We start from the raw sequence: 19,331 nt of genomic DNA, 5'->3' as shown, positions 1-19,331 counted from the left end.
CCAGAGACCATTTGTTTGTTTTTATTCCAATGCTTCAGGACATTGGGAAGCAAAATCATAGGTGATTGCAGAGGTTTGAGTTTTCTGTTCAGGCACGATTTTGAAATCACCTTTTTTGTTAAGCATCGGTATTTCCCTAAGACCCAGCACCACAAGAATGAAAAAGGAAATTAGTATGCATTTACCTTTAGTATACTTTTGGTTTGTGAGAGAGAACAGAGTAGACCAGATAAAGCAATTATTATTTTTTTTAATTATTTATTGAAGCAGTGTGTGTAGTAAGGTTGGCAAGATTGTTTTGACTAATGCAGTAAGCGTCGTGTTTGTTGCTGACATACACTGGCATCTCTGGCAAAGAGTAGCTCTGACATAAACATCATACCCCATGTGGACCATACTTGTAAGTTCTTGTCTTTGCTCTGAACACATACTTCCAAACATTTACATCAAAGATGTTCAGCAGATAACTGCACAGTGCTGTAATGAAATTAATCTAATGAGAAAAACAGAAATTCAAGTATTTTTGCTGTTGTTTAGCGTAATACAAGATTCATCTAAACACAACAGTATATGTTCCAAATACTAAGCATTTTAAGTCCATCTAAACATCCTTTCCCTCCTGAGAATTGTAACATTTTACCACTGCTTGTATGCACGTGAGAGGAGGTTAAATAACCAGTTTACTGCAAAGCTCTGGAAAATCACCTGTCAGTTATTTTATTTGGTCTGGGGGTCACATTCATGGGTCTGAGGTCAGCATCTGTAAATTGTTTGGTGAAGTTTGACCTGCATCTCATTGTGAATCAAGACCACACATGCACAGCTGGTGCCCAAGTGATAGCCTGGACGAAAATTCACTCTGTAATTAAGTTTTCATAACACAGTTGTGCTCAGATATGTTTTTGTTTCTTTTCTATCCCAGCTTGCAATGAGTATGATGACCCTCTCCTGTCTGAATAGTTGTTGTGTGAGATTGGAATGGTATTATTTCAGAAAGTCTATTATTTTTGTGATATAACTGGCATGCACCATGAGTAAATTAAGTAACTGTCAAAGGAAGCCCATAAATATGAATACTTTTCCAGCTGCTTTTCCATTAAACTCTGTTAGCTGAATGAAATTAGTAAATAATTATGTTGGTGGGGAATCTGCTATATATCCATGTGCTGTGTTACATCTCAGTTTTATAATGCAGCTTAATTTTTACCGTAGACCAAATCAGCTTTAGAGTAATCTAAATTGCAAATTGGCCAATTTGCATTAGAACTATGCCTTCTTGTTCAGATTTGTCAACACCTCTTTTTTAAAAAGTCTTTAACATTAAGCATGGGTGGGTAAGACCATCTGTTTATGGAGCCTGCCTGCAGCTCCATTACTTAACACATGAGACAGGTTACAGCTGTTTAATTGTTATCATGTTGAACAATTATCTTTCAGTCCAAAATTAATATTTATAGATGTATGCATGGAAAACATGTCGTTAAACATAAATGATCTAAATGTGAATTAATGTCATTAAGCCCTGATATTAATCCCTCAGGGGGGCTAAAGTTAGCGTAGTGGTGCTCATGTTACTTTTGAGTGCTGTGTGGTGCTACTTTACCTGGTACACAGAACTGAAATTCACATCCAGCGATGGTCTAATATAGAAGTGTATCGCTCGTAATTTGTTTGCCTTTGCAAATTTTCTTCAGGAGGAGTTTTCTAGTTTCAGCTAGCTTTACTGGGAAACCATGGAAGTTATCTGATTTAGATTTTCAGAATCAAAAAGCAAAAAAAAAATCTATAGCATGCCAATGTTAAGGGCACTCCCATGAATACAGCCTCTGCCCTGGCTACTGGTAAAAATGGTTCTCTGAGTATGAACAAAAATGACAGTATTTGCATGCTTGTTTGCTATGTGGCCACAAACAGCATAAGCTCAGAGGTGCTGGTAGTGTTGAGGAACTCTTACTTTAAGAAGTAATCTCCTTCTCTAAGCCATAAGATCTGCACCTGCTTTCTTCAGCCTGTGTTTAGCTTAGGGCTTCTTATATTACAGATTTCAAATATGACTACAGGGAAATGACACTTTATCCCTTTATAAGGTGAGAGAGCAAGTCAAGACAAATGTATTCCTCCTGTTCTTTTAAAGGGAGTGCTCACAGAAGACTTGATATAACTAAATATCATTACACTGTATATTTCTGCAGTATGAGCTTCACAAACAAAATCATCAACCATTTTGAGGGCTTCATTGATCTTCCGCAATTATTTCAGCTTAGAGGGAAAGCGTGATACATTACGATGACCATCATCATCTCAGTACTGATGGTAATTTGACAAATGTTTCACTTTTCTACTGTTTAAGTTACCTAGTGTATTCACATTTCATAGTGTTTTAATGCCTGTGTCATTAAGGTACATTTTAATGTATTTGTGCCAAGAATTCTTCAGAAGTGTTAGCATTCTTTTGAGATCTTAGTATTTTGATTAGAAGGAAATGTTTTCCTTAAAATAAGAATATTGCTGTGTTAGTACATCATGTAATTATCCAAATTCCTGTATGTATATTTTCCCTTGATTTTCAGTTAATGGAATTAAGCTCAGTACAAATTTCATCTTAAAGTAAGGCTGAATCTGAAGGAAGGTAGGTCCTTTGCCATTCAAACTGTTTATTCTCAGATAAAATCTACCAAAGTTTCAAAACTAATTACATCGAATACTCATATGTTCACCACAATAATGAGAATGAAATCCTATTTTCAAAATTCATGTTTCAAAGGCAACTGACTCTGCTGGAATCAGGATTCAACCACAGTATTTATACCTAAAAACTTAATGGAAAAGAGAAGATTATTTTCTTGGTTTGCAGAGGATTGATAACCACAGTATAACAGTATTTCATGAAATTTAGTACAAATATGTTTTTGGCCTTCCCTATGCTTGAAGAGCATGTTATTAATTTTCCAGGCCAAGTCTTGAATATGCAAAATATTTGTACATTTTGTAACTATTAAAACATTCCATTACCAGGCAAGATAGTGCCTGCATACCTGAAGCTGTAAAACAAAGTGAATCATTGTTCAGGCTTTAACACATTCCCAAGACCAAGCGTCTCAAATAGAAATTATCTGCTACCATACTTTAAATTGCTAATTGGTTGATTTGCATTTAAATGAGGACCACATTCGAAGTTCAGGTTAGGCACATTTTCAGAAAACAGTGGAATCCTGTGAGATTAGAAGAGTTTTAAAGTGTGTTGCAAAGCTTACTTGAGTTGAAGTGGCCAGAAAGTAAGAGCTATTGTAACTTGTATAGGTGTGTGCTGGTCAGACACATTCTGAAATTACTTATCGTCCAGGAAGAAAGATGGAAACAGTAATTCTTCCCTTTGCATCCCATCCTGTCCCACTCTACGTCCCTAATATGTTTTCAAGCCAAACCTAACGTTCATGCAATTCTTAGTATAAGTGTCAGGTTTTATGTGCATGTCTGAGACAGTTTTTTGAGAGTTTGTCAAAGGCCTCAAACAGGTGTTTGAATTGTTCAGCCTTAACATGTGAGGCAGTGTTAAATCCTTAATGGCTTATACCCTTTCTTCTAAATTCTTTTCCAGTTAAATAGATGTTAAATAGGGAACGATGCTGCTCGTGAACATCTTAGCAGTCCCAGACTTCCAGTGTCTACTATATCCTTAAAGGCAACTTAATCTTTTATTCTAAGAGATGTGTGACTTTCCAGTAATAAAGATGAGAAATGTTGCTTTAAAAGTAAAATTGGGGTGGCTTCCAGAAAAAAAATCTAAAGGATAGTGAGCTTCTATGCTTTTGAATGTAAAAGCACATAATAGGTTGCAGCAAGGATCTGTTACAGTTTTGGCAAGGGATAAATTGCAGTGAATTCCGGTCTTCTTGCAGAAACAGATGCAGCAGATCTGTGCAGACATTTGAGAAAAGTGAGGCGATGATGATGAAGGTATGATTTCAGGGTGAGGATTATGTTTTGACCTATGTAGGGGAAAACAAAGAAAATTACCTAAAACTATTATTCCAACCATGTGTTCTCCCTTAGAAGAAGGGCAAGATGGGAATTTAGGGAAGACTGTTTGTAATCCTCCATTGGCAGTAACGGTCTGAACATATGGTATGTCTGAGACAAAGTTCTTATAAACTCAGAAAAAGGATGACGACCATGAGCTACTTACACTGAAAGAACATGTGCTTTCAGTATAGTGAGACGATGAATAAAGAGAATTATATTTGCAAGTGATACCAAAGTGCCCCCAAGCACATTGGAAGATGGGAGAAGAATTTAGAATTACTTTCACAAATTCAATAGGGTGTGCAGAAAAATAGGTGCAATTCAACAAATGCAAGGTTCTGTGATTAAGTCAGAATAATCAACACAAAACATAAGGAAGCAGCTCACTAGGTAGAAGGAACTCAGAAGGCACTGTAGTGGATCATGAGTTTGACGTGAGTGAATTGCTCTGCACAAAACCTAGAAAAGTGGCTTTGAAATTTTAGCCAGTTGTGGAGTCCTATAGTTTTCTTAGTAGAGGTATAATCCTCCTTAGAAGCGTGACCTTTTTTTAGTAACTGGTAGAGAACAAAAACAGTTCATAAAGGAATCAATGCACCATTCCCAAAGTCTGCTTTGGATAGGATAAAAAATACTGGATTTAAATGTCCGAAGGGATGTTTGTTTTTCACATTCAAAAAGTGTTTTAATTGACTGGCTAGCAAAAAAAAAAAAAAAAAGCAACTGGGTGGAAATGAGAGGAACATGTTGTGCTAGCAGTAAACCAAAATGAGGAACCACAGACTGAGGCTTGGGTAGTTTAGAAGGGTTAGGCCAGTGCAGTCAACTTTGATTTTTGAATGAGTTTGCACAACTAACTGTACTCTGTCTGAAGTTCTCAATGAAGTTCTCAGGGTGTCTTTCTGATTTGGGAAGTGTCTGTGAAACCAGTGAGTGCCTCATCTCCATTTATTGCTTGGCTATGCAAGGAGTAAGAAACCATTTTCATTTCATGAGGTTTACCTGAGCCCATGCTTCAGCCTGTCTATGTCAGTCTGGATAGCATCCCATCCCCCAGGATGCTAACTGCACACCAAACTGCAGTTTGGTGTTATCCACAAATTTGCTGATGGTGCACTCAATCCTACTATTAGTGTCATTGGTGAAGGCGATAAAGCACACTGATCCCAGTACTGATCCCTTGAGGAACACCACTTGCAACTGATCTCCATCCAGACATTGAGCCATCGACTACCGCTCTGGGTACAATCTCATAACCAGTTCCTCATCCATTGAACAGTCCACCCATCAAATCCATATCTTTCCAATTTGGAGAGAAGAATGTTATGGAGGACCATATCAAAGGCCTTTTTCAAGTCCAGATCAGTGGTTCTTCCCTTGTCCACTGACACAATTAGATAATCATAGAAGGAGACAAAGTTGGTCAGGCAGAACCAGCCCTTGGTGAAGCCATGCTGGTTATCCCATGTCCCTTCTCTTCCATGTATCTTAGTATAGCTTCCAGGAGGATCTACTCCATATCTTCCCCAGCACAGAGGTGAGAATAACAGGTTGTCTGTTCCCTAGGTCTTTTTATGCTTCTTAAAAATGGATGTAATAGTGCCTTTTTTCCTGTCACTGAGGACTTCACCTGACCGCCGTGACTTTTGAAATGTCGTTGAGAGTAGCTAGTGAAGATAGAGACAAAAAAAGCTTTTGTGTACCTCAGCCTCCTCCATGTCCATTGTTACCAGCCTGCCTGCATTGCTCACTAGGGAGTAGTGCTATGAGGTCAAATTCTGCTCTTACTTGCAAAGTAATTCACAATCCCCGTGGAGCTGTTGAGTTGACAGTCAACATGGGATTATGTATGTATACATTAAAAAAAAAATTATGTGGCATATTGCAGTTTAATGTACAGATGACAGAGATAATGGTGGGTGAAAATATCTCCTGAAGAACTGTGGTGGTTTTACATTGGTGAGCCACTGAACTCCCCAGTGACACCACTGTGTCACTGCCCCAGCCCAAAGGAAGAAGGAGATAAAAGGATTGGAATGGTTACTAAATAAGTGGAAAAGGGTTGAGGTAAGTACAAGGAGGTCACTCACTAATTACTGTATGAGCAAAACAGACTCAATACACTGGGATTAATGTAATTTATTGTTAACTACCAACAGACTAGAAAAAAGAGAACCAAAAGCAAATTAAAAACACCCTCTTCCCACCCGCTCTCTTCTATCTTCTCCTCCTGAGTGGTGCAGAGAAATGGGAAGTGGGGCTGTGGCCCGTTCATAATGTTTTGTCTCTGCCACTTCTTTCATAGTCATTCTCTGCCCTATACTGGCCCTACAGCCCCCCTGCTACCAAAAAATTGCCATCTAAGTCCAATACAATGGTAATAATGTAAACTAATAGAAGTATGAATTCGCGACATGGTATTCAGGAAGATGTCACTGTTACGATTCTTTATGATGGAATAATCAGAATAATGATTATAAGTACCAATTAAGGAACATTGAATCAATGGGTATGTGACTCATGCTGATTTAAACAGGAGCTGATTGGGATAAATGGATTTAATATGTACTTTCATTCTGCGGCTATTCTGTCATATGTAGAAGTAGCATATGAGTAATCTAAGGGAGGCACTGACTCTAGCAGGCAAGTAATGGGAAACATTACATCTAAAAAAAAGGTCTGGGTTCTGACTGGTTATGAAAAATGCCATGTTAAGTTTGAATTTGTTTGACTGCAACTAGTTGTTTTTAAAACACATTTGTCTGCCACCTATTTGTGCCTACACACACACAGTGGTGACACCATTTATATTTTATATTGACTGCCTCTTACGTATTGGATTTTGGCCATTCTAAAAAACATACAGATTTTATACTTTTTGTTTGTTTGACTTACAGACGGAACAAACTCCTTGAAATAATACCAAGGCTTTAAATTTCAGTCATAAACCTGGAAAAAAAAAAAAAGAAAAAAAACCTGTTGCATATGTATTATCTGGCCTGTAACTAGTTTATTAGACTTTCTAAGGATTTAATCTAACTCATCTGTGTCAGATACTTAAATATCATGAAGAGGAGCAACTGCTGAGATGTTCCATCCTACCAAAGTGCTATAAATCCCACACACAGTTCACTGTGCAGAGAGGTATTTAGTACTTCAGTCTGTATGGGGTTAATCCCTGTTTCAGTTGCAGTGCCATGAAGATACGGAAGACAGCACAGCTAGTCAGATTTCTCTACAAAATTATACTGTTTCTGGTCTCTTGTTCTCTGCTTTCTGATTCTGGGATACTGCGTGTTCACAAAAGTGGTATCTTCCATTGCCCTTAATGTCAAATGACCTTAGGTAGAAGGATGTTAAAGTACAGACATGATTTCTATGGGTTATACTGCAATGGTTTGGGACTGAATTCTTTCAAGGCTACTGGATTAAAAAAACAAACAAACAAAAAAACTGAATCCCTTCTTTTTTTTTAATGCAGATTGGATTTCTGAAAGGAAATAACATGTGGAGGCCTATTTGCAGGGACTATTTTCTGTTGCCTAGGTTTTTTTCTATGTTCCATTTTGTTACCTCTCCCGATGTTCGTGGAGGCATTTAACGTCTCACTGGTGGACAGATGCATTCCCCAGACAGACCTAATTGCTTCCATTTTATGGAAAAAAAAGCTTGGTTTTTCCAGTGCTGTACTATTCTAAGAGCAGCTGCGTAGGAGCAAGGGGAATTACACTGGATGAGTAAGAGGAGAATTTTACCCACCCTGAAATGCAGCTGTATCACTTTTGTTTTTGTTTGTGGTTTATGTGAAAAGGTACTTACTTTGTTGCTGCTATTCTAAATGTTCTGTAATTGATGTTTTTGTCTTCTTACTTTGTCTCCCTTTAACCTTACCATTATAGGAGAAAAAAAAAACATACAGTGCAGTGGCTATCTGATGCTTTCTTTGAGAGGCAGAGACTCGACAGTTTCTGCCTGTTAGTTGTAGCAGTGATTGTGTCTTTGGTGTGTCTGTGTATCCTTGGGTTTGGGAAGAACCACTTTCCATTCAGCAAAACAGGAGGAAAGTCCGTGGCTGGAAATGCCTTTCTTACCTCCAGTATGCAGTACTTGCCAGACTGTATCTGTCATCCAGCGCAGGTTTAGAAAAAGACAAATTCTTAAAGTTTGCCCAATGAACTCTGTTGGGAAATCTTATCCATAGGAAAAATGAGAAACTGAATCTGATGCTGGGGGCTTAGCTTTGCTCGTCCCCACTACAGTGGTCTGCAGTACCTTGTCACAATGTGTGTAGATAGCTGGGTGTGATAGCCCACAATGGACCTGTCCTACATGTTTTGTTATATGTATCCCTTGCACATAACTGCAGCTAATGTCTGTTTTTTGAAAGTAAGGAACTTACAGCCCATCTCTCCTGTGTTTCATGTATTAGAAGAAAGGCTCACTGCTTTAAGTCCATCTTGTGCTGTCTTTCATTCATCCATCTGTCCTCAATTTTTTCTTGAAATTTGAAGTGTCATAATTGATGAGAAATAAGTCTTCCTATTCTTGGATGTACAGTCTCACTTATTTTTATACATCTGAAGTCTGAGTTTAATTTTCACCCGTTTTTTCAAATGACATGGATTACTATGCTACTAACCTTACTACACCCTCTCCCACCTCATGTATGTGGTCTAACATATTTGCAAAATCAGTGTGTGTGCTCAGAAGAATAATGGTGGCTGAATTCCTCCTCCTAAAAATACTGCTAATCCAATCGGAGTTGATATATTACGCTGGTTCTGCTGTCAGAGCCATACGTGACCTGCAAATCCAAGATCTTCCAGTATGGCCAGTGCTCAAAGTGCACTTTGCTCAAAAGCAAAGTGATTGCTCCTATATTGTGTTGCAAATTGGATTATTTTTTTTAACTGGTTTTGATTATAGTTTTGTTATACGTAAAAATCAAAGCTTGTGAAGAGAAGTGAGAAGAAAAAAAAGAAAATCCTAGTGTCAGAAATGCAGCATCTCTTTCCTCCGCAGGCTTCCTTTTTGAAACAGTTTCATTGAATCATAGACTATGTTTGCTGAAAAGAGAATTTCTTGCATTTTTAAAGGATGAGAAATACATTTTCATTCTGTAATGTAAGACCTCTCATGTCAAGTGCACCTGCTTGATTTGCATGTGAATTCTGAACAATTCTTGTTTTATGTGACACTTCTGAAATGTCTGTCTGTTTTTTTTTTCTTTCTAATTCTCAAGCTCACTATTTGGATAAGATAGTGAAAGGTACTGTATATTTGCTCTTTGATGACCTGCCTATACCTACATGTATTTTTTAATATATGAATATATAGTGACAAACACTTTAGATTGGCAAAATAATCGTCTCTTTCATATATTCCATGGATTATAAATTTAACTCATACTACTTTCAACTCTCATGATTAAAAATGAAATCTTGCTTATGTTATGTCATGACATTTTATCAGTTATTATACGTTTCTATATAAACTGTATACATGCATTAGATTTTATTTGAGCCAAAAACTGAAGATAGTATCCATTTGCTGTTTGGTTTGTTTCTTTGTGAGTTTTGTCATTGGATCTTTACCTATAAAAAAGAAAATGTTTAGGAAATAAAGCAAAGCAATATTCTTGCCATAGAACAAGTGTCATTAGTTCCAAAGAACAGACTAATTATAGATATGTTTATATATAGACAGATCAGTATAATTACCTAGGATTTTAAGCTTTTGTTTATCCAAATGCAGAAAATCTATAGAGAATTATAACCTTGTATTTTGTTTGAAGCTAGAGAAAGCTTGTATATTCCATATGACATTTTCAATTGAAAGGATCAAGGATTTAAATACTTATCATGAAACAGCAAAGACTCTTGTATCTTCAGTTATGGTCAAAAGTTAATTAAAAAAAAAAATGTTTAAAATATTCCCATCCCCTCTTTCCCTAAGTATCTTCTCTATTCCTTATTTGTGTTCTTTTTTCCATTAGAATATGGCAATATTCATGGCAATATCCAGGCTTTTACACAATAAGTCTTGAACGTAACCAGTTGACTCCTAAAACATTCTGTCAGTAGGGGAATTAAATATGTAAGTCTTCCATAAATTAAACAAAAGAAACATTAAGGAAAAGATAGCTTTCTGTATATCAACAAATACAATTAGCAGCTGCAGTCTGAAAGAATTAGAGTAGCAAGACTAATCACAGCCTGGCTTGGTGGCATGCAACCATAACTGTAGCATCACCATGCTTCCTCACAAGGGGCTCCTCTGATTCTGTCTTCTAAGAGTAATTTGATGAGAGGGAAGCACTCTTTCTAAGTTTTTCTAAGAGTGTTTATAATTTCAAAGGAGTCTGTAAATTCAAGATTCGTTAGAAGAAAGAAGAAACTGTTCCTTCTAAAGTACTGTTCTAAGCTCAACTAAGTTTAACCAGAGCGAGTCAGTAGAGCAGTTCACAACGACAACAGTTCTAGAAAGAGAAATGTTTTAGCCACTTAGGTTTTTTTTTTTTACATATATAAAAGTTTGCAGGAAATGGTTGTGTCCAAAAGTACTGATTTCTAGCCACTTTCTCATCAGATACTTAGTGCCATATCTGTTCTTGCTTCTGTCAGTGTCTTATCATAGTCATAGATAAGGAACGCCAAAATCTACATATTTATAGTGTTGTCATTCTCATACAGATCATGTTGGCTGCATGCCAGATTTCATCACTAGGAAGTGACAACTACTGTTGTTGTTTTTTTAATGTAATGTTAGACTGAAAACAATTATACATTTTGGATATATATTAAATTATTTTAATTGTTTCCCAAATTTTCCCTCCTTGGCCATAAAAGCAGACAAGATAGGATATAAAGGTAACAGCACAAAAGCCTTAGGGAGATTGTCACAAAAAATCACTCTCTGCTATCTGTCTTGAAGCACGTCACTACCGTGTTTTTGTTCAGTCTATCAATGTTTTATTGTGGTCCTTATGGTATTTCATTTTGTCCGTCCTAAGTAATCAAATACGCACAGCTATTACATTTAGTTGGAAATCCTGTTGGTCCTGTCCCATCCGTATGCAGCCTGAATCCTACTGTTTGTTAGAATAGATGCTAAGCTGCTTCACTATTTCCTGGGCTTTGCTTATTCTGTGAAAAGGAATGTACTTCTGGCATAAAGTATAGTCATTAAAACCAGCCTATACTTTGTGCAGTTTTTTAGCGCACTGTAATTTCACATGAATATACGGCAACTCTGAGACCAGATAAAGTTAACGTTCTCTTTTATTACATGCCTAAAACATACCAGCTTTCCTACTTAATGATTTGGAGGGATTTGTTCGTAGTAACAGGGAGTTTCAACATTTGTACCAGTAAAGAACCAATACTGCAGAGAGCAAATGACAATCAATTCTGTGAGCACAGAAAAATGTATAATTTTATACAGCTGTGTTTGCACAATGCACTCATCTCGTTACTCTGCCAAAAAAAAAAAAAAAAAAAAAAAAGGAAATTAACAAAAATTAAAAACAAACTTAATTTTGTCTGGCCTACAGGTATTTAGAGGATTGATGCATTTATTTCCTGCCTGTACAGGTAAGTGGTGTCTCAAGTGTCAGGCCAATCAAAGATGCCACTTTGTTCAGAATTACGTTCCCCAGGTAATGTTGCTGTTCCACTCCATGTGCAATTACAGTATTTGTGCTGTTAAAAAGGCCTGTTCCCAGTAAGTGTCCCTTGTTTGTATCTTTTATTTGGCTGAAATAATTGCAATATTTAAATCACTTGTGATGTTCTTCTTTGTCTGTTTCGACAGAGGGTTGCCCCGGCTTGTGCAATAGCAATGGGAGGTGCACGCTGGACCAGAACGGCTGGCACTGCGTCTGCCAGCCAGGATGGAGGGGAGCGGGCTGTGATGTGGCCATGGAAACTCTGTGCACTGACAGTAAGGACAATGAAGGAGGTAAGATACTCCAACTGGATCTGTAACACTGGGGAGAACGTGTTGAAGAACGGAGATTTTACAGTCAGATGGCAAAATACTGCTGTGAGAATCGTGCGCACTCTTTACTAGCTCTCATACCTGTAAAAATTACACTGCAGTATGCTCTGCGTATCAGCAAAGCCTCACAAGATGCTTATGACAGGCGAGATAGGTACTTAGAAAATGATGGGTGTCACCTTAGTTTTCCTGCAGTGTCCTTTTAGAGTGGAATAAAGCATCGTCTCGACTCAGTGAACTGTAGCAGGGAAAACAAAAAAGGAAGGAGTGCAAATTTTCAGTGACCTCACAAGGAAATGATCCCAAGAGGAAAGGCCGGGACTTTACATTTTGACCTATGATACTATTGCTGGAAACAATTGCTTGCTCAATCTAGAAAGTTCTTGTCCCTCTGTAGCCCGTGAATGCTCAGGTAATTGACAGGACATTCCCAGAAGTCATTTGTTGGGGGTTTTTTTGGCTTGCTTCCTTGCAGTCTGTCACTTGGGTGACAGGTAACAATCTGCAGTAAGATGCAGGCAGGACTGCTGACTTAAGGAATCAATCTGCAATCATCGTTGTAGGGTAGGGAAAGGAGACGGGCTGTGACTTTGGCAGGACTCCAGAATCAAGCAGGAGAAAAAACAGCAACACTAAAACATGATTAAATGTGAATGCAGCCATGTAGCAGATCAGCATAATACTTTTGTTGTCTTTATTCTGTCCCCCCCTCTCTCATTAACTGTTTTTTTTTTTAACACCTTCTGATCCAGAGCTAAGAAACTCCGCTAGGGAATATAGATGTTAATAATGTCATCTGTGGCTGTTTTTCAGTTTTGGTTTGCAGAGGCCTCCGTTGTTGTTGGTAGGCTGTTTTTTTCTCATATCCTGATTGTAGTTGGGATTTTGGAAATCTGTAAGTAATAGTAGCTCTTACTTCTTGTGGAAAATACATTCAAGAGAGGGGTGGTGTTTATTGCTTTATAAATCCTTTGATTTACCACACTTCTCTGTTAAATATTTTATATTTTGAGTGAACCTTGCACACTCAGAGGCCTGAAAAATATGATGCAATCTGGTATACAGTGAGCTAGTGCAAAGCCAAATTTCTGTGTGCATGGAGAGTGCAAGAGAACTGAGCTATAGCTGTAGCATTGAGCTGTAGCATTTCCACGCAGAGATGTGATGTTCAGAGAATGGAGTTCACGTGGGCTGGGGGGTTAAAAACATAAGAAAGAAAGAGAAACCTGCAAGTGTGAAAAGAGACAAAGCCAGGTGGAAGAGAAACTAGGTTAGAACATAATCTGGACAAAAATAATAGCTGGTAGGAAAAAAGGGAGGAAAGTGAAATACCAGAGATCGTCTATAACAGATTCAGTAAGTGTTAAGAATAATAGAACGACGTGATTTATCAGAAAGTCAGTGGGAGAGTCAACAGCAGATAACAACAGCAGGAGGAAGAGGAGCAAGGTGAGCAGGAATGCACTTAAGCAGAACAAGAAAAAAGGAGATGCTCCTTCAGACTGAAAGCAGTAATAGCTGTTTGTGAGGAAAAAGCAGAAGCGGGATGAGGAATTGGAGCAGAAAGGATCTAAGAGGATGACTTGAAGTTCAAAGAGAGAGAACAATATTGCAAAAATAAAACTCTAATGCTAGCGTTTGTATAGCTTCTTTTCTCTTGATTTTTTTTTCATTATTTTCTTTACAGGCGTTAAGCAGCAAAATTTTAGGAGGGGATAGGCCAAACACGTTTTGCCACAATTGACGTATATAATGCCATTTGTCACCAGCGTTTCTCTTTCAGTGGACCTGGCTTTAAATGTATATGCCTCAGTAAGGAGCATATTCACTTCTGTCTTTGACTGGGATCTGAGGAACAGGGTTAAAATGCAACAATTAAATTAAATAAAGAATTGGAACCATACCAAATAAAAAGTCCTCTTTGCCAGAAACCCACCTGGAAAGAGAAGTGCCATTTCTTCCCTTTCCAAGAGTATGTGCAGCCAACCTGCTCATCTCTCCAGCAAGCTATCCAGTTTCCAAACAGCTGCGGGTAATGGCACATGGATGCCTTTGCTGTATTTATTTACAATGGGACATGAGGTTATCTGAGCACTTATGCTGAATTTATACTGATAACTGCAGGTAGCACAATCTATATCTCACTAGGCTCAGCAGTGGCGTAATTGAAGTTAGCATAGTTGTTAGCTAATAGAGATGCAGTGGTTAATGTTTGCTTCATCATACAGTGGATAAAATGTGTCTCATATATTAATATAATTCATTAATAACAATGTCTGCTGGTCCTCTGATTCTTAACTGTTTGTGGGACTTGTTGTTTGAATGCCACAAACCTGAGCATTCAAATGACCTCAGTGGAAAAATTCCTCGTAAGAAACATCAAGGCATTCTCGGTTTTTTTCCCATCTAGAAACTACTAACATATAATAGGGTGATTATTTGTCTGCTTTTAATACAGATTTTTGAAAGTCTTGTAAATCATTTCCCTTCAAGGATGACTCTTTCTTTTCCCATGTGATCAAGCTGGATAGTCTGTTACAGAATTTTCTTTACATTTCAGCAGTCCACAAAAAAATGTGTCTGAATTAAACTCTTAATGACTTTCTGAAAGAGGGGAAGTCAGAATTGTCTGGAGTTGGAAGAACCCTAGCTGCTTTACTTGGAAAAAAATGTGTCACTCTTACACTGTGACAAAGTGAGCTGTGTTTCGTCATCACTTTAGGGAGCAAAATCTGTTGACTCTTTGGATAGGTCTTTATTGAGAAGTATCCTTTGTTAGGCTTGCTTTTTACAAGCTCCTATCCAATTAATAAGAGTAGCTGCATGTTTCCACCAGCAGAACTGAAAGGACTATTAACAGTGTTTTATTAGTAAAATTAAAATAAATGCTATAGTAAAGCAAATCCTACTAAGCATTACGCTGCTGTATTTTTGTAATTACTTGCATAGGCTAGGATGGCTTGCTCAGGATTATTGTTGTCACGGTGCAAAGTCAGACTAATTTGAGTACCCTATGGGTACGCTTACAGGGATACTGCAGTAGGAGCATTGAAAAAGATAGTTGTGTGCTGCTCTGGAATAAATCAGGGGTTATTTCTTCTTTTGTGGCTCTTCTGACCAGCTGCTCCTACAGGCAATCATTTTTGCTGTCTATAATTGAGTCTACTCAGTGTACTCTGTTGTAAAACTGAGCTACATGAGGATAACAGTTTTGTTAATAGGGTTTTCTGTCCATTCCAGCCTCTTCGCTTTGTGTGCCACTGGCATTGAAACCATTCTTGTGGAATGACCAGCATCATAGCTTCAAAACCAGGTGCCTCTGATATAAGGACTGAATTTCACTTTATGGAGATTCTGAGCTGCCTAAATATACAGTCAGCTTACTTACCAAGAATGTGATTGATGTAGGTCCTTGGCCGTGAGCTCCCCTTGACAGTGGCAGAACTTGTACCCAGGAGTAATTTTGTCCACAAGTTGTCTTCCAGGAAGAGACAATAATGAAGTCATTATATGTGTTGTATATAGAAGAACCACTTACATCTAGAACAACAACCAAAAAAAGAGAAATAGCCCCCTGAGGCTGATAATTATTGTCCAGCTGGCTAGAAGAGTTTTTATTTTCTGTATAATTTTCCTATTGCATTTGAGTGATGTAACTGATAAGCTAGTGTTAAGCTAAGCCTCATTTTTCAGGCTAAATGCGATTCATTGATATTTCACAGAACTTCCTCAGAAGGGAAATTCTGCTGTGCTTCACACAGTGCAATAGAGTAGTCATCTTACTGGTACTAGATAGCTCTAGCCACATAAGTACAGAGAAAGAATGAAAAATGTTTTCTCAAGTTATAAGGAGCCAGATTCATAACCATTCGTCACTCGCCTGGGCAAGATGCTGATAAACTCCACAGAAAAATAACAAACAGCGTATCCCTATATCTGGGCTGGTGAAAATGAGATTCTTTCTCTGATTGATGTTAGCAGAGAGGCTTGTAAAAATGCATTTCCAGCTGATTAGTTCAGAAGGTGTCAATCTCCTGCAGTTTTATGACCTGCAGACTGTACTCCAGATGTACATTTGCTTTTTATAAACTAACAAAGATGAATGACTAAATTTGAGCATTTCTTTGGCAACTGCACCAGATATTGCCTGGGAGACCGTACAGAGATATAAAAAAACAAAACTATGCTTTTAACCATCAGTACCCCCAGGTTTGACACTGAGCCAGGCTTCTAGAGCTAAAACCAGCAAGGGAGCTGAGCACCTCAGCTGGAAAGGGGTTTTGTATCATACAAGAATGATACTGTAGAAAATCACTAGAGTCACAGACGGTCTGAGGTTAGAATGTCCTCTGGATATTGTCTACTCCCTGCTCACAGCAGGGTCAGCTAAGACAGGCTGCTCAGGGCTCTGCTGGGTTCTGAATATCGCCAAGGATGGAGACTGTGCAGCCTACCTGGGCAGCCTGTTGCAGCATCTGATGACTCTCACAGTAATAAACTTTTTCTGATGTTTAAACAGAATTTCCTCTATGCCAGCCTGTGCCCATTGCCTGTGGGCCTTTTGCTGGGCATCAAGCAAGGAGTCAGATTGCATCTACTTTGCACCCTCCCATGAGGTGTTTATATGCACTGATGAGATCCCCCTCCAGGCTGAACACTTCCAGCTCTCTCAGTCTATTTCTCAGAGGAGAGGTGTTCCAGTCCCTTAATTGTCTCCATGGCCCTTCGCTGAACTCTCTCTAGCATCTCCATGTCTCTCTCTACCGGAGAGTCTACACCGAACCCAGCGCTCCCTCAACAGGGCTGAGCAGAGAGGAAGGTTCACCTCTTATGACCTGCCGGTATCCCTCTTCCTTACACAGAAGGTGACGTCAGCACCTTCCTTGCTGCAAGGGCACATCGCTGGCTCGTGTTCAGCTTGGTGTCTGCCAGAACTCCCAAGGTCTTCTTCACAGAGCTGCTTGCCAGCCAGCTGCCTTCCAGCACGTCCCGGTGCCTGGGGGGGTTCCTCCCCAGGTGCGAGACTTTGCACTTCTCTTTGTCGAACTTCAAGAGGTTCCTGTCAGCCCATTTCTCCAGCCTGCCCAGTCCCTCTGGATGGCAGCACAACCCTCAGGCATATCAACCACTCATCCCAGGAAAAACCAGTGATGTTTCTTTTCTCTGAAAAAGTTTAAGCTTTGATATATATAACGATGACTTTTTCATCTCTTTTATTTTCCTTGAACTGACTTCAATGTCAGCTGAGTTAAATAAGAATTTTAGATGTGCAAAAGAATAGAAATCCCAGCCCTTTACTGTTTTGCCAATCCTCTAACTGATCCACATAGCATGGCAATTCTTAGAGGAATACCTTTAGAAGATCTCTGTTTACTTACACTCTTTCAACATGTGATTGAACAGAAAAATGGATGATAATTTTCCCTGCAGAAAGAAGTTATACTATAAAGCTAGGTTCTTTTGTAAGAGAAGCAGTTGTGGGCTTCCTCAGAGTGCTGCATTGGTATATTTTTCAGTTTAGTGCAGCAAGCAAGCTCCCTCTGTAATATAAATGGAATAATAAAATGTTTGAGCTATTTCAGTCTTGCCGTTCTTTGGGGGAAACAATTATCAGAATGTGATACCACATTACATTCATCTAGAAATTTTCTGTCGCTGACATTTCCAGGCTCATTTTCCTTATGACTTTACTTACAGCAAATTAGTAGTTATCAATTTGATCTTGATTTTAATCTTTCACCAAATTAGATTTCCAGTGATGTGACACATCTACTGCTCGTTATATGTGAATATTTCAGCACATGAGCATAAAAGCACCCACGTGTTTAAATCTTGTTTATAGTGGCCAGCATTCCTCATCGTTTTATTCAGAAAAAAAAATCTAAAGGTTAAATACAAATTTTGTTCTCTTACACATTTACATGCAAAGTAGTGGTGGAAATTGCCTTTGCCACTAGCAACAAAACCTTCCTGCCAAAGTATAAAGGAATTCACCTTGATAAATGCTGTGAAATATTTAAAGATCCTTGCAGCACAGATGGGCTCAAAAAGTTGAGGAAAACAGCAGAGTGGGATTTCCTTGTTTCTTTTCTCTAGCAAGCCAAATAACCCCAGATAAAAGCTACAGAGACCCACCTAAAATGTTTAATATTCATAAGTTAGCAGTGTATGCAGAGCCTGAGTTGCCTTCATTTTCTGGTTTGTTCCACATGCTTATAGAGAAGTATCAAACAAATACACTTAATTTATGCACATTGAACCTGCTAGGATTTCCATGGGAGTTTAAGAACTCAGTGGAAATAGGCTTATTTTTCCTTAATTGAAAATGAATTCATTAGAATCTTAATTATTAATATTCTTTCATACTACATAATTTTTCTAAACCTCTCTGCTGGCCGACTCACTCACATACAAAGGGCTGGAGAAAAAGTTTGTTCATTTTTCTGAATTTCTGCCCACAGATGGACTGGTTGACTGTATGGATCCTGACTGCTGTTTACAGAGCTCTTGCCAAAATCAGCCTTACTGTCGTGGGCTACCTGATCCCCAAGATATTATCAGCCAAAGCCAACAGTCACCATCTCAGCAAGCTGCCAAAGCATTTTATGACCGGATCAGTTTTCTCATTGGAGCAGACAGCACTCACGTCATACCTGGGGAAAGTCCTTTCAATAAGAGGTGAGCATGACTCATCCTTTTCTCATGCGTCCTGAAGCAGTTGAAGAGCATGTGAGGTGCGCAGTAGAAGATCCATCGTGATCTTTGTCTTCATGCAATGACTCTCAGCAAAAGCGTTTTTTCCCTATTTAGCAGATTACTTGTGCTTGCTTATCTCAGTACCTGCAAAATTTAGATTGTCGGTGCCTCGGGGTTGCTTAGCACACGTGTACCTGTATTCTAACCGGGCACTTCATTAATGATTAAATAGATCTTTATTTAACCAGTTGATTTGGGTTAGCACAGTTGGAAGTGTATCAAAGCAATGAAAACACTTCAGAAGGAAAAGCAAAGCTGCACTTTTTAAACTGAGCTCACTAAATAATATAAATTATGAATTAATGTAATGGAACTGTTAAGTGCACGACAGTATAATTGCATAAACTATTTGACTGGTGCTCTGCAAAGCAGTAATGACCTGAAAATAAAACAGTAACAGGAAGCAGGTGTCTCAGATCTCACTGAGTGAAAGAAGATGATTTACACTAGAACTACTGTGTTTGCAGTAATTTAACAGCATTAATGTGTTTGGGCACAGCAGATGATTAAAAGTTGTTGCACAAATGTTCCTTATTGCTCTTTTAAATTTTGTA

At 38.4% G+C, this 19,331-nt stretch overlaps 1 protein-coding gene across 5 annotated transcripts in view; it reads left to right on the top strand.

Moving 5' to 3' along the window:
• TENM3 (teneurin transmembrane protein 3) overlaps nucleotides 1-19,331 on the top strand; it is a 583,022-nt gene that overhangs the window by 510,858 nt on the left and 52,833 nt on the right. For 4 of the 5 annotated variants that reach the window (XM_090138907.1, XM_090138906.1, XM_090138905.1 and 1 more), the window contains 2 exons: nucleotides 11,836-11,982; nucleotides 18,483-18,699. In XM_090138907.1, the coding sequence (XP_089995033.1) occupies nucleotides 11,836-11,982; nucleotides 18,483-18,699 (364 nt within the window). Of the gene's footprint in view, nucleotides 1-9,265; nucleotides 9,293-10,871; nucleotides 10,893-11,835; nucleotides 11,983-18,482; nucleotides 18,700-19,331 lie in introns of all 5 variants that reach the window. The other variant, XM_090138903.1, reaches the window with a different exon arrangement.

The sequence above is a fragment of the Phasianus colchicus genome, chromosome 4, assembly GCF_987193195.1.
Source record: "Phasianus colchicus chromosome 4, bPhaCol1.hap1.1, whole genome shotgun sequence".
Classification (NCBI taxonomy): Eukaryota; Metazoa; Chordata; class Aves; order Galliformes; family Phasianidae; genus Phasianus; species Phasianus colchicus.
The sequence above is the reverse complement of the archived record's forward strand: the minus strand, read 5'-3'. Positions and strand labels throughout refer to the sequence as shown.